The sequence below is a fragment of the Lissotriton vulgaris genome, chromosome 1_1 (assembly GCF_964263255.1).
Source record: "Lissotriton vulgaris chromosome 1_1, aLisVul1.2, whole genome shotgun sequence".
Taxonomy (NCBI): Eukaryota; Metazoa; Chordata; class Amphibia; order Caudata; family Salamandridae; genus Lissotriton; species Lissotriton vulgaris.
Genome location: NC_141685.1, coordinates 98466497 through 98487581, shown reverse-complemented (window position 1 = coordinate 98487581; position 21085 = coordinate 98466497). Strand labels below are relative to the sequence as shown.

At 43.1% G+C, this 21085-nt stretch overlaps 1 protein-coding gene across 1 annotated transcript in view; it reads right to left on the bottom strand.

Moving 5' to 3' along the window:
* Positions 1 to 3874: 3874 nt before the first annotated feature.
* The window catches only part of LOC147737564 (uncharacterized), a 35138-nt gene continuing 17927 nt past the window's right edge, over positions 3875 to 21085 (bottom strand). The window contains exon 2 of the mRNA XM_086936370.1: positions 3875 to 9127. Coding sequence (XP_086792496.1) covers positions 6229 to 8331 — 2103 coding nt within the window. The 5' untranslated portion in view covers positions 8332 to 9127 and the 3' untranslated portion in view covers positions 3875 to 6228. The remainder of the gene's footprint in view (positions 9128 to 21085) is intronic.

Here is a 21085-nt window from a genome sequence, read left to right as displayed (position 1 = left end):
GGCTCCCCGTCGACAAGAGGATCACCTTCAAGCTCCTTACCCACGCCCACAAAGCACTCCACAACGCCAGACCAGCCTACCTGAACAGCAGACTCAGCTTCTACACCCCAACCCGCCAGCTCCGCTCCACCAGCCTCGCCCTCGCCGCTGTCCCACGCATCCAACGAAGGACCTCCGGCGGCAGATCCTTCTCCTACCTCACCGCCAAGACCTGGACCACCCTCCCTATCCACATAGGGCAGACCCAAGACCTACTCGCCTTCTGAAGACTCCTCAAGAACTGGCTCTTCGAGCAGTAGCAGCACCTCCTCTCCCCATAGCGCCTTGAGACCCTCTGTCAAGCGTTCACACACGAGGTTCCTGTTGTTTCCTTCTTGGAGATGCACGCTCCCAACCCCTCCATGAACTAATTAGTCAGCAAGGAGTTAAGCACAACTGCATAATCCACAAGGGAAATGGGAAGTGGCTAGAGAAACAAGACAAACAACACTGGATCTCTTCCTGAGATGGCAGCTCGGTTTCTCTTTGAAGTGTTCAGGACTTCAGGTTCATTTGTACCTTCACAAAATAACAACGATCCTTCAAGTCTCAAAATAACACTATGCTTTTCTTTTGAAATAATGCTAAAAATACTATTACACACCCATATCTGTGAAGCCCTTTCTAACAGTCCTATGATTGTCAGGTTTCAATATTTCTGGGTTAATGCCTTAAAGAACAATATGCAAATAAAATGAATAATCAAAACAATGCGCCAAGATATCAGCAATCATTGGTTAATGGTTAGTGTTGGATTTAGTATTCAATTTCACACCAAACGTGGCCGACCTGACAAGTGTGTGCTGCTGTCCTTAAAAGGGATTCTGAGAATAAAAGACAAACAAAGAAACAACAACAATATCCTCCTTTTAGGAAGTTTGACCTCAGTCCTGTATACGAGTTCTGTTCTGCATACGAATTCTCCTATGTCAAATTATACATTGAATACACATGACTTAAAGAATCTTCAAAACACTGTTTAGGGTTTTTTTTTATAAAACAGTTATTGTCTCTGCTGAAATATCAATATTGATTTTCTATATTGATTTGTCCATCAACTATGTTCAGAAGAAATGACAATGGAAAATAAACTTGCTTTAAATATATGCCAAGTTCCCAAAATCCGTTTTACAATCAAGAAAATGATTTTCCTGCTCTCGAGTCTTTTACAAATAAGAAGCTTGTCTTTTCCAATGCTTGTTTTTTGATCCTGAGTTGCTTGGTAACCAGATCTCTTACTTGTTTACACAGGAAATCGGATCGACGAGAGAAGGCTCAACCGGAACTGAAGATCGAGGGAACTGAAACCGCTGGTGCCTTTCGGAGATCGGAGGGCGACAAAGGAATCACAAAAGGGGAAGGTACGTTTTTAAAGGGAAAACGGGAACTGAGGTTTTTTAAGGGAATCGGGAACAGAAGCTAGCGGGAGGAATTCCAGACGGGAGGGAAGCGGAACCAAAAGAAAGAGACTGAATCAGACGGGTCTCAGATGCCAAACAGGAACACTCGCGGTGATGCTGTTGCACGAAGCGAAGCGTCACTGTGAGCGAGGGCAGGGTATTTATAGTCTTTGCTTGGGCGTTCCTTCAACTGCTCACGTGTATTCAGGAAACCGTTCAAAACGTGAGAGTGAAAAGGCTCTTGTATTAAGTTCTACACGTGCATAAAACTTGAACAGTAACAATCATTGCTAGCTGCAAGAAAATGTACCAACAAACATTGCTAGCCACAAATGAATCACTAGCAGTACTTGCCACACAATAAACAGTACTTGTCACACAATACGAGAACATGCATAATTAAAGGGATTAACTTGCAATGGCATAAGAACCCACAACACTCTCACGGGTAAGTAGCGCGCTTTACAAGTACTCTGATTGATTGATTGATAAAAGTATCAGTTGCTGTCGCCTTCAGATATGGCCGCAGTGCTTGCCGCACTATTGTAACCTCCGCTGCGCTGTCGAGCAGCGTTAATGTCCATGTCAGGTTCCGAAGCTGTGTTCTCACTAGCCGTGGCATACCTTACGGTTAACGCAGCAACTTTCTTTTTCTGAAAATGAAGGTGTTAACGAGGCAAGTCGTCCTGCTTGCCTTTACCATCAGAGGGGCGGGGCTGCTCACGTCCTTCTGGGGCACCCGACCCCTGCCGTGTTCTCCGCCACCGGCTTGCGTGCCCGATGTTTCCTCTGAAGAACAACGAGAACGTTGCTCAGGTACCTGAAATCTATCAGGAGACCTAATTCTTGCGTGGTCGCACAAATCATAAGTGCGCTCAGTAGACACTAGTATCGGCGACGCCGGATGCGACACCTGTTTCTATTGCTGCTTCCTCTGTTTTTTATTCTTCCAATTCTGTTTTGGAAAATTTGGACGGCCGTCTTTTGTAGACTTTGCCATCTGAGTCTGCGGTTGAGTTGCCGTTTTAGCAAAAGGCTTAACACCCAAACTATTGCGGCCAATGGTCTTATAAGCCTCTGCAACAATTCTCGGTAACGCTCGGGGTTTGTCGACGTCTGGGAAAAGGCGCAAAGCATTCGACACCTGAAAGTTAACTGCATCTCCCTTTACATTACAAAAGATGAGATCAACAACTACGTCAAACACTCCAAAGAGCCTCATTCCCAACCCGACAGCCGCCTCCGGACTGTGCTCATCCTGAACACGCTTGATCACAGAGGGCAAGACAGTCATAGACGGCGTGCCGAAACACTTTGCATATACTGCTGCAAATACTTTACCCCAATTCTCACAATCTGTTACCTCTGGCAATAAGTCTTTCTGCAAACTAATTGTGAGAATCCTGTGTTTTCCCCAGGAGTGGTATTAGGAAACACTGCTTCCAGTTGGTCAAATTTTCGAATTAACCAAGACGGGACTAATCAACATCCCGGCCGGTCCAACTTGTTGATCTGCAAGGAACTTAATGAACTAAAGCCCTATGTACCCCAACAAAAGAGGTATAAAGTTGACACAAGTCGTCAATCGGGGCATTGAGATAACGTGGATATGGTGTGAACCCGGCTAAGACTGGCAAAGTGGCACAAGGAATTGACAAGGGACCTAACCGAACCGGAGTTACGGTGTGGGGGAGGGTGCCATTAAACCAAATCTCTTGTGTCCTATATGGAGTATAGTTCATAGGAATCGCAGTGTAAGTGTATGTTTGGAATATATCCTCATCCGCATTTATTGCAGGAAACGTAACCCAAGAGAAGAAAAGCTCAAAGGGGAAGGCTGAATCAGCACTAACCACAAAGATAACAGACATACCATCATCTGGTACACCAAACTGCGTCAGATGACGCCGGAGCGCTGCCCGACTATGCTGAGCTATATCAATATCACACATAAGGATATAGAGAAGAAAAACAATTTATATAAATTGCAGCACAAAAAGGGTAGTTATTCAAAACGTGAACCTTTTTATAAATCTCAAGCTTGAATTAACCTATAACACATTCGTATAGGTAGGTTAATCCGTCACGCCTGTTAACTGGAAACAGTGGTGAGGGTATTGTGGACAGATACAAGCACTAATCAAGACGTTGGGCGCCATGTTGCGGGGATTCTGCTCATGCACAGAACTATGCGCAGGAAACCAGGACCTCAGTGTATTATGGTGTACCAAAACTGACCTCAGTGCCCAGAATCCCTATCCAACTAGCATCAGTGTCTCATTCGTTCTCCGTACTACAGCAAAGCTACCAATGTTTAGACAACCCAGAACAAGTGACTTTGGGACCTCTCAGGAATAGTGGGAATCAAGAACGCTCTTTCATTTTTATTCTCATAAATGTTCGCAATGTGAGTAATCAGAGACAAGGTATAGTTTAAAATGTTTATTTCAACTATGTGCTCTAAGATGCAGTATATTTGCTAACATAAGTAAAAATATGCAAAAAATCAATACAATCGGCATTGTTACAATTCCATAAAATACAAAGGGAGAAATCATATTACAATGATAGTGGAACCAGGTCTATTGCACCTTGTGTACCACCCTCCCCTTGCTAGGTATTATAATAATAGAGGATTTTTAGGTTAAAACGGGGACCGCATACCTCCAAAGTCAGGTGAAGTGAATCACATCCCAGATCAGCACAGCTATTTGTTGATGGAAAGGTTTTATCCAAGTGCTAGTCTCATGTATGCAGTGCAATATTAAAAGCACCTGAGTTTCAGAAATGAGCAGCTGTGTTTGTGTTGTGTCTAGAGCGTGGGCCGATCAACCTGCATCAACAGCATACATTGTTATTTTAACCTTGAACACTTTGTGCAGACTTGAGGTTGCAGTGTGAGTCTGGAGATGTGAAAAACAGATCAGTCTCATGTGAAGGAAAAGCAAGCAGTTTGACTTTATAAAAACAGATACATGTAGTGTCATGTGCAAAAGCAGCAAAATGGCGTTTGAGCAACGAACCCACTTATACTAATATAGCAATGTGTGCAGGCAGAATCGTATTCATCCCTACGCTTTTACAGGTAGCATGAACAGGAACACTTGGATGTTTTTCTTTGTAACTCTTCATCACTAAATAAAAACCACCAGTGTTTAATTTCTTTTATTCCACATTGTGCTAGTCTCCCAGTGGATTTCCTGTTATATCAAGTTGTTTTTTCTATGTGTACCGAAGTGAAAAATCACTGGGAACAGACACTTTTATTATTCTACAAATCTTTGGTTTTCTTCTTTTCTTTTAGTCGAGTCTTCATTCATCTGGTATTTGAATATCCCACATAATTATATATTTGTTCCTGTAATTCCTTCATCTCACAATAACTGCACTGTTCTGCTCCTGTCTATGTCCTCAGATGAGTCAATATTATTGTTAATGTTCTTAAGTTCTTTTTTAATTCAATGCATCTCTAGGATTACACCTTCATTTATTGAGTTAAATGAAGGTGTGTGTTCGCTGAGGCTATGTAGGATCAGAAATTGACAAAAGCTCGTCACACTTTTAGTGCAATTGTAAGGTTTACCCCAGGTGTGTTTGCAATTCACAAAATCACTTCTGACATTCATTGCAATGCTCATTTTTACTCTGTGTGTGTTAGTTGATGTATTCGTAGGTTTAATAACTAACTGAAGATATTCACACATTCACAGCACCTGAAATTATTTTTCTCTGTGAGCATTAACTGATTAATCCTTAATGCCGAAGATGCACTAAAGGTACTTCAACACTCACTACAGTCGTATGGTATTTACAGAGTGTGTGTACGCTGATGTCTATATAGGCTTGATAATTGACTACTTTTGTTCACACATTCATTGCACTTGAAGGCTTTTCGTCTGCGTGTGTTCGCTGATGCCTGTTTAGGATTGATAATGGACTTCAGCTTTTCAAGCATTCATGGCATTTAAACAATTTTTTTCCTCTTTGTGAGCTCGCTGATGATTTCTTAATGCTGAAGAGTAAGTAAAACTACTTCCACATTCACTGCAATTGTATGTTTTTTCCCCAGTGTGTATTCACTGAGGTCTCCGGAGGTCTGTTAACTGACTGAAGCTCTTTGCACATTCACTGCAATTGTATGGTTTTTCCCCAGTGTGTATTCGCTGAGGTCTCCGGAGGTCTGTTAACTGACTAAAGCTCTTCACACTTTCACTGCACTGGTATTGTTTTTCTCCTGTGTGTATTCTCTGATGTGTGCGGAGCTGTGACATTTGACTGAAGCTCTTCACACATTCACTGCAATGGTATGGTTTTTCCCCTGTGTGTATTCTCTGATGTGTGAAGAGGTGTGCAATTTTACTGAAGCTCTTTACATATTCAGTGCAATGGTATGGTTTTTCCCCTGTGTGTGTTCGGTGATGTGTTTGAAGTTCTTGTAACCGACTGAATCTCTTCACACATTCACTGCAATGGTATGGTTTTTCCCCTGTGTGTGTTAGCTGATGTCTCCGGAGGTCTGTTAACTGTCTGAAACACTTTACACATTCACTGCACTGGTATGGTTTTTCCCCTGTGTGTATTCTCTGATGTGTGCGGAGGTGTTCAATTTTACTGAAGCTCTTTACACATTCATTGCAATGGTATGGTTTTTCCCCTGTGTGTGTTCGGTGATGTGTTTGAAGTTCTTGTAACTGACTGAATTTCTTCACACATTCACTGCAATGGTATGGTTTTTCCCCTGTGTGTGTTAGCTGATGTCTCCGGAGGTCTGTTAACTGTCTGACGCACTTTACACATTCAATGCAAAGGTATGGTTTTCCCCTGTGTGTATTCGATGATGTCTATGGAGGTGTGCTAACTGACTGAAGCTCTTTACACATTCATTGCAATGGTGTGGTTTTTCCCCTGTGTGTATTCGCTGATGTCTTTGGAGGTGTGATAACCGACTGAAGCTCTGCACACATTCAGTGCAATGGTATGGTTTTTCCCCTGTGTGTATTCTCTGATGTGTGTGGAGGTCTGCAATGTTTCTGAAGCTCTTTACACATTCACTGCAATGGTATGGTTTTTCCCCTGTGTGTATTCGCTGATGTCTCCGCAGGTCTGTTAACTGACTGAAGCTCTTCACACATTCACTGCAATGGTATGGTGTTTCCCCAGTGTGTATTCGCTGATGTCTCCGGAGGTCTGTTAACTGACTGAAGCACTTTTCACATTCATTGCAATGGTATAGTTTTTCCCCTGTGTGTATTCGCTGATGTCTCCGGAGGTCTGTTAACTGATTGAAGCTCTTCACACATTCACTGCAATGGTATGGTGTTTCCCCTGTGTGTATTCGCTGATGTCTCCGGAGACTGGTTAACTGACTGAAGCACTTTACACATTCATTGCAATGGTATGGTTTTTCCCCTGTGTGTGTTCGCTGATGTCTCCGGAGGTCTGTTAACTGACTGAAGCTCTTTACACATTCATTGCAAAGGTATGGTTTTTCTCCTGTGTGTATTCGCTGATGTCTTTGGAGGTGTGCTAACTGAATGAAGCTCTTTACACATTCACTGCAATGGTATGGTTTTTCCCCTGTGTGTATTCGCTGATGTCTTTGGAGGTGTGCTAACTGACTGAAGCTCTTTACACATTCATTGCAATGGTATGGTTTTTCCCCTGTGTGTGTTCGCTGATGTGTTTGGAGGAGTGATAACCGACTGAAGCTCTGCACACATTCATTGCAATGGTATGGTTTTTCCCCTGTGTGTATTCTCTGATGTGTGTGGAGGTCTGCAATGTTTCTGAAGCTCTTTACACATTCACTGCAATGGTATGGTTTTTCCCCTGTGTGTATTCGCTGATGTCTTCGCAGGTCTGTTAACTGACTGAAGCTCTTCACACATTCACTGTAATGGTATGGTGTTTCCCTTGTGTGTATTCGCTGATGTCTCCGCAGGTCTGTTAACTGACTGAAGCACTTTTCACATTCATTGCAATAGTATAGTTTTTCCCCTGTGTGTATTCGCTGATGTCTCCGGAGGTCTGTTAACTGACTGAAGCTCTTCACACATTCACTGCAATGGTATGGTCTTTCCCCTGTGTGTATTCGCTGATGTCTCCGGAGGCCTGTTAACTGACTGAAGCACTTTACACATTCATTGCAATGGTATGGTTTTTCCCCTGTGTGTGTTCGCTGATGTCTCCGGAGGTCTGTTAACTGATTGAAGCTCTTTACACATTCATTGCAAAGGTATGGTTTTTCTCCTGTGTGTATTCGCTGATGTCTTTGGAGTTGTGCTAACTGAATGAAGCTCTTTACACATTCACTGCAATGGTATGGTTTTTCCCCTGTGTGTATTCGCTGATGTCTTTGGAGGTGTGCTAACTGACTGAAGCTCTTTCCACATTCATTGCAATGGTATGGTTTTTCCCCTGTGTGTGTTCGCTGATGTGTTTGGAGGAGTGATAACCGACTGAAGCTCTGCACACATTCATTGCAATGGTATGGTTTTTCCCCTGTGTGTATTCTCTGATGTGTGTGGAGGTGTGCAATTCGACTGAAGCTCTTTACACATTCAGTGCAATGGAATGGTTTTTCCCCTGTGTGTATTCGCTGATGTCTTTGGAGGAGTGATAACCGACTGAAGCTCTTCACACATTCACTGCAATGGTATGTTTTTTCCCCTGTTTGTATTCGCTGATGCTCTTTTAGGGTTTCTAGTTGGCTAAAGTTCTTGACATATTCTGTGGAATTGCACGATTTTTCTCCTGTCCATGTTTCCTGAAGGGTCAGCATAGTTAATAAACCACTTGCATTATTTTCACATTCCCTGTATGTGTGTGATATTTTGGGTGCTTGATTCCGATTTAACAATAAAATACAAGACTCAATAAATACCTGCCACATTCATAATATCAGTAAGGTTTCCTTGTGGGTGATTGCATCTTTAGATTGGATAATGGCTTCGCCTGCTTGCGGGTAAAGCTTAATCTTCATTCCGGTAGGTGCAACTTGGGACAATATTCTGTACTTTAGAGAGCAGAACTCCCCTTTCCTTCAGCCTTCATTTGTTAGGCTCCACTTTGTTGTGCTTTTCCCTGGTGCCTGTGGTTTTGGCTAGAAAGAGTTTGCAATACACCTAGAGCACTGAATGGTGGGCTGTTGCCAGTTTAGATAGCGAAGCACTGCTCTAGCCATATCATGATGGTGAAGCGACTCGTAATGTGTACAGCTACTCCAAAGAGTGTCCTGGGGCCAAGCACAGGTCAGAAAAGAAAGTAAATCTGCTTGTTTCAAACATGGACAAAAAGCCAAGTTTTCAATCTTTCTTTAAACATTGTCATGTTGCTGAAGAGGGAGTTTGTTCCAAGCTATGGATCCCAAATAGACACAAGACCTTCTTCCAACTCTCATACCGGCCTCATGATCAAAGCTGGTGTTGGACGCTTGTTTATACAGCAGGTGGTTTGTCAGTTTTGTTGTCTTGGTTTTGTTGAGGTCATTTCTTCATCTTTGGGTGTCGAGGTGCAGAGTTCAGACTCATACACTCACTGAATTTCCTTTGACTGCTCCTTCCTGGATCTGTCCTCTGTCTCTGATTGCACTGATGTTTTTGGAGCTCCTTTTTTTTTTGATAATTTTTGCAGGTTTGATGTGTTATCTTCATTATTCATAATCAATCCGTGCATTTAAGGTTTATTTTCTGTTGGATGTAAAGAAATGCAATATTACTAAAGTCGAATGTAATAGAATGTGAATACACAATATTTAACCAGCTGTAGAAGACATCTCTTCTTTTTTTGAAATTTAGTAAGGAACATTTTACCATACATGGATATTTCATTAAAACTGTGGTTGAACATGTCACATTGTATTTACTTCTGAAAAGGCAGTGATTTACCATTATTCACAGAGTAACTTACTAAAGAAAGGGCAGCCACAGAACACTCGTGCTACAGGTAGAGTTTTGGGTAGATACATATACACAAGATTTCATTTAAACAGAACAGATTATGGAAAAAGAGAGGAATCAGAAAGCACTGCCGTTAATTCAGTTTCAGAAAGTATCTTCCAAAGGTAGCTCTTCAGGAAGTGTATAACAAAGGTAACTCTTCAGGAAGTATTTAACCAAGGTAACTCTTCAGGAAGTGTATAAAAAAGGTAGCTCTTCAGGAAGTGTATAACAAAGGTAACTCTTCAAGAAGTATTTAACCAAGGTAACTCTTCAGGAAGTGTATAACAAAGGTAAATCTTCAGGAAGTATTTAACCCAGGTAACTCTTCAAGAAGTGTACAACAAAGGTAACTCTTCAGGAAGTATTAACCCAAGGTAACTCTTCAGGAAGTGTACAACAAAGGTAACTCTTCAGGAAGTATTAACCCAAGGTAACTCTTCAGGAAGTACACATAAAAAAGGTAATTCTTTAGGAAGTATAGATGACAAAGTTAACTCCAGACACCTTCTTCCACAATTCTTTCATGTTCACACTGGATCAGCTCAAATGCCAACTCCAGCCTTTACCTTGCAGCTCATTAGGGGCCTTACTACGAGTGCGACGGCCCTCATGATCGCCGTACGCACCGTGGCGATCCAACTGCCACCATCCTGGCGGTCTGACCGCCGTATTATGAGTGTGGTGGTGGGACCGCCATGAGACCGCCACCCCGCCAGGATCAAGGATCCCGCTGTGGAGGCGGTCTGCAAACACCCTGAATATGTTGGCAGTGTCAATGCCGACATCGCCGAGCATATTTCGGTCTGCATATCCACCGTCCTTTTCATGGCGGGGATCCCACCATGAAAAGGATAAAGGACATGCAGGTGAGGGTGCCCTCACAGGGCCCTGCCGAGTCTGCTCCTGGGGTTGCATGTGGGGGGCACATGTTGCGCCACCCCATGGAATTTCACCCTTGTTACTGCACAGTGTGGCATGTATGACATGGCGCAGGAACGTGCTGCAGGCACTCTTAAGGTGGTGGTATGCTGTTTAGGCTCTCCAATGAGCCTAACACAGCCGCGGCGAGACCGCTGCTGCACCGCCCACCCACCCTGGATTTAGGTCATAATCCGGCGGCGGGCTCTCAATGGGCTTGGCAGTCTGCCTGGTACCGCTGCTTTGGTAGTCCCATTGGAAGACTGCCACACTCGTAATAAGGCCCTAAGTCACCTTCAACACATTTTACAGCCCTCCTGGCTCAAGCATTTCTGGATCCTTCTAACCTGGGAGACTGGAGCATTATCCAGAGTTGAGGTGGATTTTCTATCAGCGGAATATATATCCATCTCCCTTGAACTATTGACTGATTCTGCCCTGAAAGACAACCTAAAAAGTGAGTCTTTAGTTCTTCCTAAAGTAGGTAAAGTTAAGATCCTGTTGTATTTCAATCAGCAGCTCCTTCCAGGGTTTATTATAATGGCCCGTCTTTATATTGCGCACACAGATAAAGCAAAGAAATATTAAATCATGTCATTTATTATTCAACAATATCATTCATTTATTCCTTATAGAGGATCCATCACAACCAATAATTTAACTGAAATATCAAGCATCCAACAGATGTGTGCATATTAATAATTGTTTTTCTTTTTCAACATTTACAAGATATTTGGCTTATTGTTGTCTGTCTGAAGGCCAGGATGCTACTTTGTGACTCAACAGGGCTTTGGTAGAGCGGGAGGAGGTGTCTGATGTCCACAGGTGAAGTCTCATTTCTCCATTCCCATCTTTCTTTTATCCAGGTTTACCTCTTCCATGTCCTTCAGCTCCCTACTCCCCTCGGTCTGTGTACTCACTCTACAGGGTTCATCGTTAGCTGTGGCAGGGGACACACTTGAAGCATGCAGACAGCAGATGCAGATAATGGCCTGATAGAGAAGAGGCCGTGGTTGGCAGTACGGAGCTCACAAGCTTCATTTCAGAAGCTCACCTGGGAGGTACTAACTGAGGAGGTGCACAGGAAGGGGCCTATTAGCTATAAACAGAGAGAGTGCACAGGTGAGTGCTTGAGAGGTATAAACAGATGAGGTGCACATATAGGTACCTATGAGGTACAAACAGAGCAGGCGCACAGGTAGGTGCTTATGAGGTATAAACAGAGGAAGTGAAGAGGTAGGTGCTTCAGTGCCTCTGGGACTATATCTGCTCCTAGGCCCTCTTCCTATAATGCTGGCTCTTGCTCCTTCTACAACACTTACTGCAGACAAGGGGCCTGATTTAGAGTTTATCGGACAGGTATTTTGTCAAACATAACAGATTCCATCCACTTTATTACAAATGCCACAGGATATAATGCACTTTTAATAGGTTGGAAGGGACACCTGCCACATTTATGACAGAATAAACCATCCGCCTAAATATAAATCGGGCCCTTGGCGGACATTGTGTCCAGTGTCTTCTCAGTGTTGGAAAGCATCCATTTTATTAATGGCACAGTATTATCTCACCACTGCTGTGGCTTGCAGTCATAAGGCCATTATGAATGGTCTAAGTTGTGTGCCAGAATGCCAGTGAATAGTTTAGCATGAGCGTTTAGGAGGGAGATGGGTCTGTATGATGAGCAGGACTAGGGGGCTTTCCAGGGCCCGTGAATAAGTGTTATTATTGTTTCTCTCTTGGTGTCAGTGGGCTTATCTGTGTCCCAAGATGAGTTGTTTACAGCTTATCTTATTTATGCACAAATAGTTGTAGTTTTTAGGGCTAAGCAACTCTTTCAACAATGTTTAAAAACAAAACTAGTCAAATGATCTCTGCCAGGTGTACATGTTTTGCATGTGTAGAATCACACACTAGTAAATGTAGCGCATGCATGCTTCGCCGTGCCAGTTTGTGAATTAACCCTAACTTGTGAGTAAGTGAGAATTCACAGACTCCAAACTGACTCTTTCTGACACTTAGAGTTTCACTTCAACAAAATGCTGGAGTAACTCTCCTTCCAGGGTAGGAAGAGAAATGGGTCACCCTCTAAACGTGGTGGCGAGTAGTGCTATACGGTACATTGCACCATTTATCTGCGGAAAACTAGGGAAATGGTACAATGCGCTGGGAAAATGGCATGTGATGACAATGTGACATGACATTCCCACTACATGTTCTTTTGCACTTTTTTTGGGCTGTCTTTGTCCAGTTTATCAAGGCCCAGGATTTAGTTTCAAGTCAAGAGATAGTGCAGGATTAGACCAATTATACTGTCATACATTCCAACAAATGCCTTTACCACGTATGCCTTTACCACGCATTGCCTTTACCACGCAAGTCTTTACCATGCATATGCCTTGACCACGCATAAAGAAAGATTTACAAAAATGGCCCTGCCGATAAAGGGTGGGTGCCCTTCAGCCCACCCAAGGCACCCACATGATCATTGTTGGAGACCAGGCCCCCAACAATGGGTCCCAAAGCCCCCGTGATGCCAGCGGGAGCCAGCATTGTTCCTACCCGTAGAGAGAAGCTTACAATCCTGTGCTCTACGGGCAGGAGCAATGTTTTCAAGTGTTTCTCTGCCCGCTTCATAAGCAGTGCATTGTGGGTGGCGTAAGTGATAGTTAGCCCAGGTAACTATAACTGCTGAGTTGATATGGTTTTGTGTGTAAAATATGATCCTAAGTAAATGTCCCTGTACCCTTTTTTCTGTGAATTTCTAAAGTTTTTGATGCTATTAACGAGCTATAACGTCCCTGTAACCTTTGCTTTTTCAGTGAAAATATCTCTCTTTCTTTCCCTCTCTCTCTCTTTCTTTCTTCCTCTCTCTCTCTTTCTTTCCCTCTCTCTCTCTTTCTTTCTTCCTCTCTCTCTCTCTCTTTCTTTCTTTCCCTCTCTCTCTCTTTCTTTCTTCCTCTCTCTCTCTTTCTTTCCCTCTCTCTCTCTTTCTTTCTTCCTCTCTCTCTCTCTCTTTCTTTCTTTCCCTCTCTCTCTCTTTCTTTCTTCCTCTCTCTCTCTTTCTTTCCCTCTCTCTCTCTTTCTTTCTTCCTCTCTCTCTCTCTCTTTCTTTCTTTCCCTCTCTCTCTCTTTCTTTCTTCCTCTCTCTCTCTCTCTTTCTTTCTTCCTCTCTCTCTCTCTTTCTTTCTCTCTCTCTTTCTCTCTCTCTTTCTCTTTCTCCTCTCTCTCTCTCTTTCTTTCCCTCTCTCTCTCTTTCTTTCTTCCTCTCTCTCTTTCTTTCTCTCTCTCTGGCTCTCTCTCTCTCTCTATATATATATATATATTCGCCTATTACACATTTTGTGGTATCCTACTCTAATTCCTCATTTCTCTCACATTTTCACACACAAATGTTGGCAGTTTTCAGCGTTAAAGTAAATAGATTCTTTGTGTTTCTGAATTTCATATTTCCCATAAAAACCAAATAGGCTTCTTGTACTTATGGCATGAGGGTACACGGGGGCTGACTTCTGGACTGCCCTGCGGCTTGTCTTAACACCTTAATATGGGGTACTTGCAGCACATACAGTCATACAGGTGGTGGCAGCTCCTGGGGCTCATTGGGGGCTCTTCGACTCTGAAGCAGCATTGTTGGCTAGTAATACTTTTTAACCTGCAGTGATCGATACTGCTGACCATTTTAAACCACTCCTCATTTGTTTTTCAACTTTGCTGAAAGCAGTCAGCTCTCTGCTGCTTCGTTTCGTTTTATTTTAAAACTGTATTGTTGCATTGTAATCTGCTTGCAATTACTTACTGTCTTGGTCTCCTCTGCTCCGGTCCCGCGCGGCTCCTAGTGTCGATAGGGTGGAGGGCAGCTCCTTCAGCGCGGCTTCCTGTGCCGGTCAGCTGAAGAGCAGGCGCCATCTTAGCAGTAGCCTGAAGGGCACGCACATCGCAGGCAGCGGTCTAGCGGCCCGAGGCTGCTCCCTACAAAGCGCGCATGTGTTATCGGAAGCGCCGCGGATGAGCGCAGCGGGCACGCCTTTTGCGCGCCGAAGGTGCGCCTAAGGTAAGCCCATCTGCGCCCGTCCACCGCCAGATGGGGCAAGGGGCACGGCATTATGCCAATTTTCGCTCCTACCCGGCTGACCAACTTTGCGCTTATCAAGGTCCTTGGCACTTAGATCCTGCAATTCGGGGTCATGTCTGTGACATGGGCATTGCTAGAGTTCCAGCCTTGCCTTCCCTTACTTTTAATATACCCTCTTTGTTGCTGCCATCCACTTCCCCTCCTTCCGTGGCCACCCCAAACACTGTCATTATCCCCTCACCTCTCTCTTCTGGAATTTTACCCCGACTATTTCAGCCTTCTTGTTAAACACCCGATCGGCTGTTAAACATCAGTCAGACCTGTTTATTTTCTTGGACACCTACAAACCGGACCTATTGTTCCTAACGGAAACTTGGCTTCGCCCTGAATCCCTGCCTAGCTTATTGGCGGCTCTGCCCACCGCATACTATGCTCTGCGAGCAGACCGGCCCTCTGGCAGGGTAGGAGGAGGGGTGGCCATGATTGTCCGCTCTGGCATTCAGTTCCAACTACTTTCTTTTCCCTCAATTTTAGAGGTTGATTTTCTGGTTGCCCGCTCTGTGTCTTTTAAAACCCCTATTACTTGTGTTCTGATGTATCGTCCACCCCAACTTATGTCCCATTTTCTCCCAGCTTTTCAGGAATTATTAGCTACTCTCGCAGTAAGCCATTCATCGGTTCTGGTGCTTGGGGACTTTAACTTCTGGCCCTCTGATTCAGCGGAAAATGCATCTTCCAGAGATTTCACCGAACTGCTTGGTAGTCTAAATTTTATCTCACACGTTCATACCACTACTCATGTTCAGTGTCATACCCTGGACCAAATCTGGTCCCTTAACATTCGTATTCCTGTCCCTATTGTTACCCCCTGTTTGTGGTCTGACCACTATTTGATCTCCTTCTCCCTGGATTTGAGGTCAGCTCAGAAGTCACCCCCTCCAAAGAACACCTGGGCGCGTAATTGGGGTAAAGTTTACATTCCATCTTTGTGCTCCTCTCTCTCAACCTCTAGTCCAGCCATTGACAACCTCTCTATTTCATCTCAAGTTGAGGCCATTAATAAATGGTTGTCTAGGAAATGTGATCAGGTGGCCCCCCTTAGGCGTGTTAAGGTGAAGCGCCCTCACTAAGCGAACAAGTGGTTTAACCAGGAGCTTAAAGAGAATAAATTGGCGGTCCGCCAAGCAGAGCGCACCTGGAGACGTACCTATAGTGAGACCTCTAAAATCTTGTATAACTCTATCCAGGCAGATTACAAGAAAGCTATTCTTAAGGCAAAAACATCCTATTTTTCAGGCAAGATTCTCCAGGCGGAGAACAAACCGAGGGAAATTTTTTCCACAGTGTTCGAATTGGCCTCCTCGGACAGAACAACTGCCAAACGGGTTCCCTCCCAACAGTTATGTGATTCCCTGAACGATTTCTTCATTAGTAAAATTGAAGACATCAAGTCCAATATCCCTTCCCCTTTTACATCATTCTCCGACATTGTCCCGCAGAATAACTCTTGTCATTTTGACCAAATAACTCTGCTATCCGAGGAGACTTTTCTCTCTATTCTCCTTAGTGTTAAATCTGGTTCACCTGCAGATGTTTGCCCGGCCTACATTATGTGTGACATCTTCCGGAGCTGCCCTCTCCCTCCCCTTACCTTCCTTAACGAGTCCCTAAAAACAGGAACTGTCCCTTCTTCTCACAAGTCAGCCACGATTGTTCCCATTTTAAAAAAGCCTGGCGCAGATCCTACAGTATTGGCAAACTATCGTCCCATCTCCCTCCTTCCCTACCTGGCTAAGGTTTTGGAGCGGTATATCACCATCACTCTTAGTTCCTTTATTGAGTCCAGTGAGTTTCTTGCCCCCTCCCAAGCGGGTTTTCGCCCCCTCCACTCCACCGAAAAGTTGGTGGTATCCGTTATGGATACACTCAGAGAGGGGCTTGATTCCAATCTCCCACAAGCAATGATTCTCCTCGATTTGTCTGCCGCTTTCGACATGGTTGATCATACCATCCTTCTTTCCCGTGTCGAGGCGGCAGGCATCGGGGGTTCCGCCCTGGCTTGGGTGACCTCATTTCTTAGTGATCGCACCCAAGCCGCCCATCTGGCGGACTTTTCTTCTATGGCTCATAAAGTACAATGTGGTGTCCCTCAGGGCTCTTCTCTTTCCCCGCTTCTCTTCAACTTGTATATCTTCCCACTTATTTTTGCTTTACAGCGGATGGAGGTCACAGTGTTTAATTACGCTGATGACCTCCAGCTTATTTTTACTTTGTCAAATTCATCTCACTCCGTTCACAACTTCCAGTCAGTGATGGTTTTTATCAGGAATTGGATGAATTCCAACCATCTGAAACTCAACCCTGATAAGACTGAGCTCGACCTGACTGGTGGTAAACGTAATCCTTGGTCTTCTGCTTTTTGGCCTTCCTCATTTGGTTCCCCTCCTCTTCCTTCTTCTTCTGTCAAAACCTTGGGGATCACTCTTAATCAACACCTTACTCTTCACTCGCACATTAGCATGGTGGTCTCTTCTTGTTTCTTTGTGTTGCGTACTATTAGCAAGATTTCACGTTCTTTTTCTTTTTCAGCCCTTAAACTTATTGTCATGGCGATGGTTCTCTCTCGCCTTGACTATGGTAACGCACTGTACAATGGCATTCCCAGCTATGCCCTCCGTCGACTCCAGCTAGTGCAGAACTAAGCTGCTCGCTTGGTTCTTAGTCTACCTAGATCCCAGCACATTACCCCGTTTCTTTGTTCCTTACATTGGCTCCCTATAAAAGAAAGAGCCCTGTTCAAGGTTGGATGCCTGACTTTCCAGGCTCTTGCCGGGACAGCTCCAGCTTTCATCAAGTCTAACATTCATTATCACATTCCTAGTAGGCATTTACGCTCCTCTTCCCTATCTCTTTTAGTGGTACCCCGATTTAAGAAAAGCAGGACAGGAGGCTGCAAGTTCTCTGTTCTCGCCCTGTCCTTTTGGAACTCCTTACCCCTCTCCATTCGAACATCAGTATCCTACATGGAGTTTCGCGGGAGACTGAAAACTTTTCTGTTCTTACAGGCCTTCTCTACTTGATCCAACTTTGAGCCTGCATTTGAAATTGAATTGTCCCCGCAGCGCCATGAAACCACGAGGTAAACGTGAGCTATACAAATATTTTTAAATTCAAATTCACATAGAGGAGATCACCATATCTACTTAAATTCACCAAAAGTTATGACAAGGCCTTGAACACAGGCACCTATAATGCACCGGACAACCTCCTGTACTTAGCTGTGTTCACATTCAGTCCTGTTAGGCACTGCCATGCTCCCCGATTTAACTTCCCGCCACTGAGGGGCTGATAATCATTTCCAACTCTTAAGCAGATGTATTTCACAAGTAGAACAATATCCAACGAGGCTTTACACTTCCATACAGCATCCCTCTCGCAAATAACGTTCTCCAGCAAGGCTAGGTTACAGCAGCAGCCAGTGTGTCAGGGGCTCTAGTCAAAGAAAGAAATGCCCTCTTTGGTCCCTGTTTAAACTGAGAAATACAGCAATAATTAGAGTTCAGTGGGCCCTGGTGCCACTGCACCTGCTGCACTATTGGAAGCTATGCCTCTAGTTTAGGCGTTGTATTTGAAAGTAGGAGTGGAAGATAGGCAATTTGTGTTGAGATAAAAATAATGATTTAGAAGTACTGTTTTTACACTGAAAATCTTATCCTAATAATTGATTGTGAATACATAGAAAATTGTGTGTGCTAATGTAATTTAATATGTGTTTCAATGTGTAGGGCAGGCATGGGGAATACCTTATTAAAAGAGGCTATCTATCTTCTAAGGAAGAAGTTGAGTACATTTGTAAAGACATAAAAGAAATACACATACAAAGAGATGCACAGACCCACAAACACACACAACAAACATGAACACACAGACACCTAACTACCCACAATGGTGCACACAAACACATAAATACAAATAGAAACAAACTAACACCCACAAACAGATATTCAAATAGACGCACACAAACATGCACACATAAACAAGCACACAGGCTAAAAGACACTCACATGAAAGCCAGCACACACCTCATTGACACTGGAGTAAATAGGTAATAATGAGACAGTGGTAGGCAGGAACATAGGTTGGGTAGTAAGATTGGAGGGGTGAACTGTAGATTTTCCATGAATGGAGCTGGGCGCATGAAAGGTGTAATGGAAAGGAGAGTGAGAGAAAACATGTTATTTTGTAATACAACCAACATTGTTGAAGACTTTCAAAACAGAAAGGGAAAAGTGTGTGCGTGCGGCTGTGTCTGTGGGTCGATAAAAATTCCTGTTGAAATGCGACAGACATCTCACCATACCCGAATGAAAGCATTTGTGCCCAACTATTTAGCTGAAAATACACTTACTAGTGAGATGTAACACCCCAAATACCACCCACTGAAGCTGCGCCCCTGCTGGCATGGCAGAGAATGACACCGGTTATGGAATGAAGTAGAATTTCAAGTACAAGGGTCTCTACAGCAGCACACAGGCTGGGGGCCTAACTTGGCCTGGTGCTCTAGGGGGTGCCGTTCCCACTAAATCTGCAGCCCGATCTTGCTTGGCCAGGGGTGAGGGACGGCAATGCGATAACTTAAGACAAACAGTGGGTCGGCAACAGGCAGGAAGCCCTGATACCTGCTACTGTTTAGCCCACTGAGCAGAAAGGTGACCATGTCCCAAAAGAGGATACTGCCCACTAGATTAGCAGACATGAAAACATTCATCCACAACAGCCCCTCAGAGATCACTGAACAGTGCTTTAACTATACACAAGGACAGAGCACGGAAGTCGCCGTCACCAACAACAATTGATGGAATAATTCACACTAAGTGGGAAGGGTATGGGAAGGGTATGCCTAGACATGGGTCCCGTGCTCACTACACCACTGGAATTGAAATTTGAAATTAAAACATATGTAGTTACTCATAAAGATACTATTGAGACAGTCATTCACTCACTAACACACCCATACACACACTTATCCACCCATACAGACCTGCACACATGCTGTCAATCATACAGACACTCATTTTGGTACTCAAATAAGCAACTAATAACCCATATACACACTGATGTAGCTACTCACCAACCCATGCAGCCACTTATATACAAAGTGAGACACTGATACAGATATTTAAATATTTAAAGATTACTCGCTAATACACCTATTCACTTAAATATACTTAATAAGTCAGTTATACAATCAATTTTACAAAAAAAACATCCATTTAGATACTCAGATACCCATTTATTCTTCCATTGACCTTTAGATATACATATATAAAAAATATTTATTTTTCAGAAAGACACACATTCACTGGATGATGTCATCAGTGATGTCATCAGGGATGTAATTTGAGATGTCATCCGTGATGTCATGAGTGATGTCACTAACCATGTCATGAGTGATGTAATATGTGACGTCATCAGCAGTGCATTGTGGGCGCGCATGTTATAGTTAGCTGAGCTAACAATAACAGAGGAATTTCAAAGGTTTTGTATGAGAGAAATGTTTAGCTAACTATAACGTGTGAAACTTATGGTTTTTTCAATGAATTTCTAAGCTTTTTGAAATGCTAATTCCTAACTATAACGTGTGTGAAACCTATGTTTTTTTCAATGAATTCGCAAGGTTTTTTACATGCTAATTTCTAACTATAACGTGTGTGAAACCTATGGCTTTTCAGTGAATTTAAAAGGTTTTGTAAATGATAATTTATAAATCTATTAATTATTATGTATTTCTTTTTATACTAATTTCTTATATTTTTAATATAAATATGTATATTTATTTTATTTTTTAGAATATATTTCATATTCTTATTATAAAATAATAACAAAACTAAATTGCAAAGGAATTTTTGGATTAATAATTGCTTGACGTCGGTTGCAAGTATAACACAGCTCCACCAATGCTCTTGGGGCCCTATGCTCACAATGCTGTATCAATCCTAACACCTCCTTCAAGCATGTGCAAGGTTTTGACGCAGCATAAGCTCAAAAGTGACTGAATGAAATGTTATACATTTCAATCAGTCACTTTTAGGAGGCGTTGCTGCACCCCCTTCTGCACAAGAAAGCCTCTTCTGGCGCAGAGCTTTACAATGTAATACACCCTCCAGATGTGTCAAATTGTTAGTAGCACACACCATGGCACATCTTTTGCACCACCGCTGTGTCACAAAAGTGACACAACGGCTGTGTAAAAGAGACACAAGGGGATTGTAAATCCGCCCCTAACACATACAAATTCACCCAGGCAGTTTCACCAGCAGCGCAATTTGAAGCATAGACTTGTACCATATTTATGTACATATGTTACATTCAAGTGCTTCGGACATACTACAGTATACTATAGATAAACACCTTATAGATTTATGCTGTAGCACTTACTTATAGTTCTGCACTTTCACATTCTCCATACGCTAGTAAGATATTCATTCATTCATTTATGAACTATACATTCATTCTGACAAACTTTTACACACTAACATAGAAATATAGTTCTTTCTTTGACCAGTGAAGGTAGTTCTAAAAAGAACTTTTTGTTTTTGTTTTTTAGTTTTGTAGTTTTTTTGTGTTTTCCCAACTAATTCCAAGCGGTACAAAAGAATGAAAAAAAACAAACAACTAATGTCGAGGACAGCAATGATCCTGCATCCTTGGCG